This window comes from Pristiophorus japonicus, unplaced genomic scaffold, assembly GCF_044704955.1.
Source record: "Pristiophorus japonicus isolate sPriJap1 unplaced genomic scaffold, sPriJap1.hap1 HAP1_SCAFFOLD_361, whole genome shotgun sequence".
NCBI lineage: Eukaryota > Metazoa > Chordata > Chondrichthyes > Pristiophoridae > Pristiophorus > Pristiophorus japonicus.
In genome coordinates this window covers 163,950-173,724 of record NW_027253446.1, presented here as the reverse complement: position 1 = coordinate 173,724, position 9,775 = coordinate 163,950, and the positions used below count along the sequence as shown (strand labels likewise).

General features: G+C 49.2%; 1 protein-coding gene across 1 annotated transcript; it reads left to right on the top strand.

The window, feature by feature from the left end:
* Positions 1-8,206: 8,206 nt before the first annotated feature.
* LOC139250266 (probable G-protein coupled receptor 139) lies at positions 8,207-9,031 on the top strand. Its single transcript, XM_070872765.1, has one exon. The coding sequence runs from the start codon at positions 8,207-8,209 to the stop codon at positions 9,029-9,031; it is 825 nt and encodes a 274-aa protein (XP_070728866.1).
* The last annotated feature ends 744 nt before the right edge of the window (positions 9,032-9,775 follow it).

The window sequence follows — 9,775 nt, the reverse complement described above, 5'->3', positions numbered from 1 at the left end:
CCATTGCCTTCTTTAATGGCAATTGCTGCGGTGCTGTACGGGCCGTCTACCCTCTCCCCTTTTGCTAGCGTCTTCAGGACAGTTTTGAGGACGGGGTCTTGGGTCTGAACCGTTTTTAGGTCCGGGGGCACAGCTATCCCTGCCTTCCCTGCCATCCCTATCCTGCCCCTGACTGCTGCTATGGGTCCTGAGTTGTGTGGATCCCAGAGCTTCCCTGTGCGGGCCCCTTGCTTGGCTAACATGTCAGCCTGCTGGTTTCCCTCGCTACGGGTTTCTGTGGTGGAATGTGCCTTCACCTTATTTATGTAAATATTCCCTTTGTTCCCTACGGCTTTCATAATCTTTTCCAGTAGGGGTTTAATTGCCAGGGGTCTCCCGTCTGCGGATGTGTATCCGCGGCGGGACCAGATAGCCAGGTACTCCATACACGAATTGCATGTGAACATACTGTCCGAGCAAATCGTGTATGGAGTAGGGAATTCTTCGGGGTGTGTGACACCACCGCAGACAGTTCAGCGTGCTGGGCGCTCATAGTGCTGGGAGTTTAATCGCCAGGGCAGTGCCTGCCTCGGGGTCATAAACTCCGCAGCCTGTGAGTCGTTCACCCGCAGATACTGTGCTTGAACCGTCTACATTGATCTCTCGGCCTGTGGGGTGTAACCCAGCCCGAAAGCCTATGTCAATTTCCCATACCCCTTCTATGGAACACCGGTGGGCAGTCCCTGGATAAATCATGTTGGTCGCAGAGACCCTTTACCTTTCGGTCCATTTGAGAGAGGAGCAGGGTCCAGTGAGCAATGCGGGCACTGCTCACTGTCCCGTCCTTAATTCTCCCGTCCAGGAACATTTGGGTGGGTGTATGGTGGGTAAGGAGTGTGATAGGGGACCCCCTGTGAAGATCAGTGATCTTTTCACAGCCCAGTGAGTGGCTAGGAGGTGCCGCTCACAGTTGGAGTATCTCTTCTCCACCTCTGTGAGTATCCTGGAGGAGTAGACCACTGGTCTCAGCCGGCCGTGCCGCTCTTGGAGCAGTACTGCACTCAGGCTGTCCCCACTGGCTGCTACCTCCAGGAAAAACTCTTTACCCCCATCTATGGCCCCTAGAGCTGGCGCGGTCTGCAGGTCTTTCTTGAGTTGGATAAATGCTGCCTCATAACCTTTGTCCCATTCCCACTCCACTCCCTTGTGTAGGAGTCGGAGCAGAGGGGCTGCTGTGGCTGCATAATCCTCAATGAGATCTCTGCAGTACCCGGTTAGCCCTAGAAAAGATCTTACTCCTGTTACTGTGTTGGGGGCGGGTAACTTCTGCACTGCTTCCCTTCTAGCTTTGTCATTGGCCCTTTCTCCAGTGCGCACAGCCAGGCCCAGGAATTTTACTTCCTTCAGGCCGATCTGTGCCTTCTTGGGGTTTACTTTAAATCCCTCTTCTTTCAACAGTTCCAGCAGCTCAGCCAGCAGTGGGCCATGCTCCTCCCCCTGATCGGTGAACAGGAGCAGGTCATCTACATACTGTAATAATTGCTGGGGTCTGCTGAAACACTTTAAACAGTTGGCCATACATTGATGGAAAATACTGGGGCTGTAGTGGAAGCCCTTGAGGGAGACAGTTCCAAGTGTATTGCTGCCCTTTAAAGGTAAAAGCAAACTTGTACTGATCTTCCCTTCTTAAAGGTATGGACCAGAACCCGTTGGAAATATCCAGCACCGTGAAGGTGGTCGCGGAGGCTGGGATACTTCCAATGAGGTCGGCGACAGCAGCAACAGTGGGTGCACAGGCGGGGATGTTACGATTGAGTACTCGATAGTCCACCGTGGCTCTCCAGGAGTTGTCCGGTTTCTTAACAGGCCAAATTGGAGAGTTCACATGGGTAGCTATTGGTCTCAATACCCTCTGTTTAACCAGCAAACCCAAGGCTGTTTCCATGTCTGCCACCGCCTCCCTGGGGAAGTTGTACTGTTTCCGTGGTCGGGTCATGGGGTCCCCATCTTTGCTAACCTCGACCCCATTTATTCTCCCGCAGTCGTGTTTGTGAGTGGCAAAAGCTGCAAGATTTTTCCTCACATACTCTTGATATTCTACAGGGGTGTTACTCACCAGTGATTCAAGGTCGCAACCCTCCTTTGGTTTCATGGTGCACACCGTCCCTTTTCCCTGTTTTCCCGGGATAACCATCACCTCACTCTCCTGTCCCGTACAGACTGACTCCCAAAGACAGTGGTTTCTTAAATCCACCAGGATCCCGTGGCCTAGGATGAAGTCAGCCCCCAGGATCCCTCTCCCTTCCTGTTCCCACTTCATCAGGCCACCTAAATGAATGGAGAGTGGAACAGAGAATGAACCAGTCTGTTCAGTGCCCGTGAAACCCACCAAGCTGTAGGGGACCCCGTTAGACAGAGGTGAGGCGGCGGGGTTAGTTGCAGAGACAAGGGTGCTTGAGGCACGGTGTCCAACAGGTAAGTCCCTTTCACCTTTTCCACTTCCATCTGTACGGTCGGTCTCCCCCATGCACCATACTCGAGGGCACACAGGTGGATGGGCTGTGCCTGTCCTAGTCATGGTTTTGGTTGGGAGGGGGCAGATGGGATCTCGGTACCAGTGGCGGTGGCTACCTTTCCAGGGCCATCTAACATGGCTCGGACTGCAGTTAAAAAGGTGTCGAATGAGTGGGGAGGGACTGGTTTATCTGTCTCGGTCTTTTGGGCAGGGGCTGGAGAACTCTTTTCTGCTCTATCCTTCCAAGGATTTTTACAATCCCTTCTCCAGTGCCCACTCTTTCCGCACCCGAAGCAGGTACGTTTTGTATCGGAGGAGTTGCCCCCCTCGTGATGCCATTCTCTCTTGTCTTGGTTAGGTCGGATTTCGTGAACCCTTCCCTTTTGTGGGTGCTCCTCTGTCCTTCTGCCGTTTCTGTAAGCTAGGGTCAGCTGCCCTGTTCTGTGACTTGGGAATCTCTGGGATCGAACCAAGCCTCAGCCTTGGGTCTTATTCTGGGTAAACCGTTAGCTACTAGGCTTCGGAGCCAGTGTGCTACTTTGTCCGGGTTTAAGTGATCTCTGTCTATGCCCCCACTACAGGTGCTTTTGTACACCAGCCACAGTCAGTCTGCGAAAGCCTGTGGGGGTTCTCCTGTGAGCTGCACCGTTTTCTCTACTCTCGAGAAGGGACTCCCGTCATTGCAGCCCATAGCTTCTAAAATGTCTTTCTGGATGGCAGCAAGAGTTTTCTGTCCTCTTTTGCTCTCAGTAGAGAGGAACTGGTCCAGTTTGCTGTCTCGAGATAGGAGAAGCATCTTTGCCATTTCTGCATCATCGCACCCATTAATATTCCCGGCCTGTTCCACTTCCACAAAGTGAACCCAGGGGTCTCCCTTTGGAGTTAGCTTTCCCAGGTGGCTTATCATGGCCCTAAGCTGGTGGGGAGTGTGGGGGACCACAAACTGACTTTCCAGGGGCCCGAGACCCCCGTTAAGAGTGGGCGGGCCAAACTTCTGTTGCCGGACCGGGCACATTGGCCCTGGTTCTGGCTCTCCCTGTTCTGGCTCGCCTCCCTCTCTTCCCTGCATCCAAGCCGAGCTGAAACTCAGTGCCACAGGTGGTGGTGGTTGACTATCCCTGTCCGGCCCGCAACTGATTTGCCCCCCCTGCTGCTGCACTGGTGTAGTCACTGGTGCCACAGGTGGTGGCCGGGTTGTTTCTTCCTTCTCTTCCAGGTTTACCCGGGGCGTACCCGGGCTTATTAGGCATACCATGCCTATTGCCTTGGACAGAGCAAGGTTTAAACTTTTAATTTGTTGCTGGCAGGGACCGTGGTCTCCTGATTCAAACCCATTAGTGCTAGCTATTTTATACGCTGCTTGCACATCTTTTAATCTTTCCTGGAGCTCTTTTACTTGTAGGGTGAAGTGAGTGCTTTCCTCCCTCAGTGACTTTTCATTACTTTTAGCCTCGGTAACCTGACATTAAAAATAGCCTTTCCATTATTTGGGTCCTTTCCTGTTTTAGCTGACGGAGTTCTCCTGATAATCTTTCTTCTGACACAACCCTTTCCTGGTAGCTCTCTGCACATTCCCATAACCCTGCCTGCAATGTTTCATTCATTCTGTCTAGCAGTTGGACCTGTTGCTGTCGACAGACCAACCAAATTGCTTTCTCTACTGCTTCTTTGTGATCTTTACTTGCTGTCCACTGGGCTGCAGCGTCAGCTGGACGCTCAGCGCGCAATCGACTAAGCACCCATTCCTTAGTTACATTCACTTTCTTATACACATAGGAGGAAATCCTCTCTTCCATTTTGGTTCTTTGCCCCAAACCAGCAATCTCCACATCACACCCCGTGTACCAGAGTCCTGCCGCAGTCGCCATTTTGTAAGGGGAGGGGGGAGGGGGTGGTGTTTGTGGTCTCTGAGGGGTCAGGTTCCCTTCTGACCAACTTGAGCGGTTTCGAATCGCTCCCCCTCCCTTGGGTTCCGTACTCTGGATTTATTTCGGGGGGGGGGGGTGACAAAAGTGCAGAGGACACTGGTTTTATGCAAAGAACTTTGGTTTTATTACAGTCAATGTAATACAGGCTTATTACTCTAGTAAGAAAATACACGGCCAAACTTACAATCACTCTAATAAAGAACAAGACAAGGAAAGGTCCAAGGTCAAACTTAGAATCACTCTAATAAAGTACCATACACTACACATTCAAAGGGGGTTGCAGTAAAATTATACCTCCCACCTCCCAATACCTAATTCTAGCTCGGTTAGACTCCAGGACAGGGACTTATGTTTACCAATCCTTTTGATAGTTAATGGTAGATGGTGATGTTCTTCCTTCCTTCAGGACTTCAAGACTTCGAGGCTGGAGAAGTTAGTTTTACAACTGTCACGTTGGTTTCTCTCCTTGTCTTGATGAGGTAGTAGCGACCACCTCTCTCCCCCACTCTCTCTCTTCGTCTTCTCGTCTCTCCAACCTCTGTTGAAAACAGTGGCCAGTTATACAATTTCAGTGTTCTAATCTTGCCGCCCAATCTGTTCACAATCCTTTGGATCATTTTGTCGGGCTTGGTTCTTCTTTGTAATATTTTGTCGGGATCGTTAAAGTTGGTATGTCTTGGGTGGGTTGATCTTCGAAAAACTGTTTCCTGATGGAAAAATTAGTTTGGTAATTGCAATGACCTTTTGTGCTTAGTCTTTCGCATACAGGCTGGATTGGGCCTCTTCCTGATGTATATGCTGAAATGGTTTGTCCAGACCCATGTTGATGGGGAGCTATCTCTGGGTGATAATGTGATGGTCATGTCTCTTGTGGAGGAAGATTTCCAAATACTCATTCTTCCAGACAGGTTAGCTCAGTTCTCATACCCAGACAGTTCCAATAATCAAATGGGCTTCTTTTGTTCCATAGGTCTGTCCACAGGCTTGAATTTGTCTTGTAAAAGTTCATAACGCTATTAAAGTTCGTAGTTTCTTGCATAAGCACTTTAAAGTTCCAAACTTTTCGGTAGATAGTCCCAAGTTAAGTTTCCTTTTGAATGAGCCCAAACACAGGGGGGGTTCTGGTGAATTTTGCTCTCTGCAATGCCCATTCACGCTCCCACCTGGCGCTAACAGGAGCTGCTAACCTCTGAATTTCTAGCCCCTAGAAACTGAAAGTATAATAGAGCAGTCAGCACGGATTCCACAAGCGAATCCAGAGACTGTACCAATACTTACAGAGGGTCCTGAGACTGTACCAACACGTACAGAGGGCCCTGAGACTGTACCAACACTTACAGTGGGGTCCACAGGCTGTACCAACACTCAGAGGGTCCAGAGACTATATCAACACTTACAGTGGGTCCACAGGCTGTACCAACACTTAGAGGGTCCAGAGACTGTACCAACACTTAGAGAGGCCAGAGACTGTACCAACACTTAGAGGGTCCACAGGCTGTACCAACACTTAGAGAGGCCAGAGACTGTACCAACACTTACAGAGGGTCCTGAGACTGTACCAACACTTCGAGGGTCCAGAGACTGTACCAACACTTAGAGTGTCCAAAGACTGTACTATCATTTACAGAGGGTCCTGAGACTTTACCAACACTTACAGAGGGTCTAGAGACTCATTACAGCCTCGGTCCAAACATGGACAAAAGAGCTGAAATGCAGAGGTGAGGTGAGAGTGACTGCCCTTGACATCAAGGCAACATTTGACCAAGTGTGGCATCAAAGAGCCCTCGTAAAACTGGTCAATGGGAATCAGGGGAAACTCTCCACTGTTTGGAGTCATACCGAGCACAAAGGAAGATGGTTGTGGTTGTTGGATCATCACAGCCCAAAAACATTTTTGCAGGAGTTCCTCGGGGCAGTGTCCTTCATCAATAACCTTCCCTCCATCAGAAATGGGGAAGTTCACTGATGACTGCACAGTGCTCAGTCCATTCACAGTCCGTGCCCACATGCGGCAAGACCTGGAGAACATTCAGGCTTGGGCTGATAACTGGCAAGTTACATTTGCACCACACAAGTGCCAGTTAATGACTATCTCCAACAAGAGACAGTCTAACCACCTCCTCTTGGCATTCAATAGCCGAATCCCCACCATCAACATCCTGGGGGTCATCATTAAGCAGAAATTTAACTGGACCAGCCACATAAATACTGTGGCTACAAGAGCAGGTCAGAGGCTGGGTATTCTACACCGACTGTCTCACCTCCTGACTCCCCAAAGCCTTTCCACCATCTACAAGGCACAAGTCAGGAGAGTGCTGCAATATTTTCCACTGGCCTAAATGAGTAGAACTCAAACAACACTCAAGAAGTTTGACCATCCAGGACAAAGCAGCCGCTTGATCGGCCCCCCATCCACCACCTTAAACATTCACTCCCTCCACCACCGGTGCACCGTGGCTGCAGTGTGCACCATCTACAAGATGCACTGCAGCAACTCAACAAGGCTTTTTCAGCAGCACCTCCCAAACCCGTGACCTCCACCACCTAGAACGACAAGGGCAGCAGGCGCATGGGAAAACCATCACCTGCAGGTTCCCCTCCCAGTCACACACCATACTGACTTGGAAATATATCGGCCGTTCCTTCATAGTCACTGGGTCACAATCCTGGAACTCCCTCCCTAACAGCACTGTGGGAGTACCTTCACCACATGGACTGCAGCGGTTCAAGTAGAAGACCCACCACAACCTTCCCAAGGGCAATTCAGGATGGGAATAAATGCTGGCCTTGCTGGCGATGCCCACATCCCATGAATGTATACATTAAAAGTTTAAAAATTATTAACAGAGGATCCAGTGACGGTACTAATATTTACTGAGACGTTATTATAATTTACAGGGGTCCAGAGGTGGTACTAATATTTACAAGAATTACATAAATTGCATTTATATTTAGTGGATCGAGAGACATATTTTCATGGAATCCTGAGTAGGTACTAGTATTAACAGAGAATCTAGAGATTGTACAGAGGAGCTGTTAATATTTACACAGGATCCAGAGAAAGTGATAATATTTACAGAGGATTAAAAGATGGTACTAATTGTTGTATATGCAGACTATGGATGTACTCTCTGTGTAGTCACTGTGTGGTTGCAGAAGATGGAGACTTGGTTACCTGATGTATTATCAATAAGGTTTGCATTGTGTATTTCCATGCTGGCACCACTAAAGGGTGCAACTGGTGGAGACCAGGGGTTTCCTGCCCTGGTGGCAGCTCCCAGTATAAAAGGCCGCACACCATGTTTGTGCCGACTCTGGAGTTTGGAATAAAAGACCAAGGTCACTACAGTTTGAGTACAACACATTGCCTCGTGGAGTCATTCATAAGTATATTATAGACATAACACTAATATTTAGAGGGGATCTAGATAAAGAAATAATAGGTACAGGTTATGCAGAGACAGTGCTAATAATGACAGTAGGTCCAGAGAAGGTGCTGATGTTTACACAGGGTGCAGAGATAGTTTTATTATTTACAGGGGACCCGGAGACTGTGCAAATAGCAACAGAGGATCCAGAGACTGTGCTAATAGCAACAGAGACTCCAGACACGGTCCTAATGATTACAGGTTTTCCAGAGATGGTACTAATATTTACACTGGGTCCCAGCATGATGTATAACATTCCTGTTATGTCCTTGCCTTACAGTTAACCTACTGACGATTGTGATCCTGACTCGGGGAAAGTGCGGTCTCTCCAAATGTTCACTCGTTACCTGGTGGCCATGGCAGCAGCGGATCTACAGGTCGTTATCCTCGACCTGATATTGAGGCAAATTCCAGTTCGTTATTCGAGTCAGTTCCATTTCGTGATGTCCATTCCTGTGTGTAATATCCATGCCGTCCTGCTGTATGCAGCCACAGACTGCTCTGTCTGGTTCACCGTCACTTTCACCTTCGATCGATTTGTGGCCATTTGTTGCCAGAAGCTGAAAACCAAATATTGCACCGAGAGAACAGCGGCTGTGGTTCTGGGAACAGTGACTGTGCTGAGCTGTTTAAAGGATATTTTCTGGTATTTTATGTTAACGGGTAAATATTACCTCGACAACGATCCCTGGTTTTGTTATAGACGAGATGGTGTTGTTGGTTCAACAGTCTGGGCAATAATCGAACTCCTTCATTTTTTTCTCACCCCTTTTGTCCCATTTGTTCTGATCCTGCTGCTCAATGCTCCCACCGTCAGACACATTTTAGTGGCCAGCAGAGCTCGCAGGAGACTCCGGGGTCCCAGCCATGGGGGGGGTCCCAGAGACCCTGAGATGGAGAGCCGCAGGAAATCTGTCATTTTACTGTTTGTTATCTCGGGGAATTTCATCCTGTTTTGGTCAACGTATGTGGTGTATTCTATATGCAACCGACTGTGGTACATTGGATTTAATGCTGTATCTCTACCTCTCTGTGTACAAGAGCTGGGCTTCATGCTGCAACCCCTGAGTTGCTGCACCAACACTTGTATTTATGCTGTGATCCAGACTAAGTTCAGAGAGCAGTTAAAGAATGTGATGAAATATCCCTTTAATGTAATTGTCAAATGCATTAACCAATAAGAGCTGAAGATTTTCCAGCATCAGAACTGAATCCTATCTTATATTTTCACTAACCAGCTCACCCTGTGATATAGACACAGTGGGTCTGCTCTCCCTCCGGCGTCTTGATACACAGTGGGCCCGGTCTGCTCTCCCCCGGGGTCTGTGATACACAGTGGGCCCGGTCTGCTCTCTTCCCGGGATCTGTGATACACAGTGGGCCCAGTCTGCTCTCCCCCCGGGGTCTGTGATACACAGTGGGCCCGGTCTGCTCTCCCCCCGGGGTCTGTGATACACAGTGGGCCTGGTCTGCTCTCCCCCAGGGTCTGTGATACACAGCAGGCCCGGTCTGCTCTCCCCCGGGGTCTGTGATACACAGTGGGGCGGGGGGGGGGATCTGCTCTCCCCCGGGGTCTATGATAAAACAACAACTTGTATTTATATAGGGTCTTACGTGGTAAAATGTCCCAAGGTGCTTCATAGGGGCGTTAGTAAACAAAATTTGACACTGAGCCACGTAAGGCGAGAGTAAGGCTGTAATATATACTTCCACCCAGTGGACTACTGCTCCACCGAGTGGATTACTGTGGTAATGCAGCCATTGCTGTTTATACAATAAAAGCATCAGGTGACTTGGTCACCTGACAACTTCCTGAGTTGAAGCCATCTTGTAAGTGTGTGTTTGTCATGTCATAGTGAAGATCCCATGTTGGCGACGTAGGATCAGATTTCTGGATACCGTAGCTGAAATATTTGTTGGTGGAT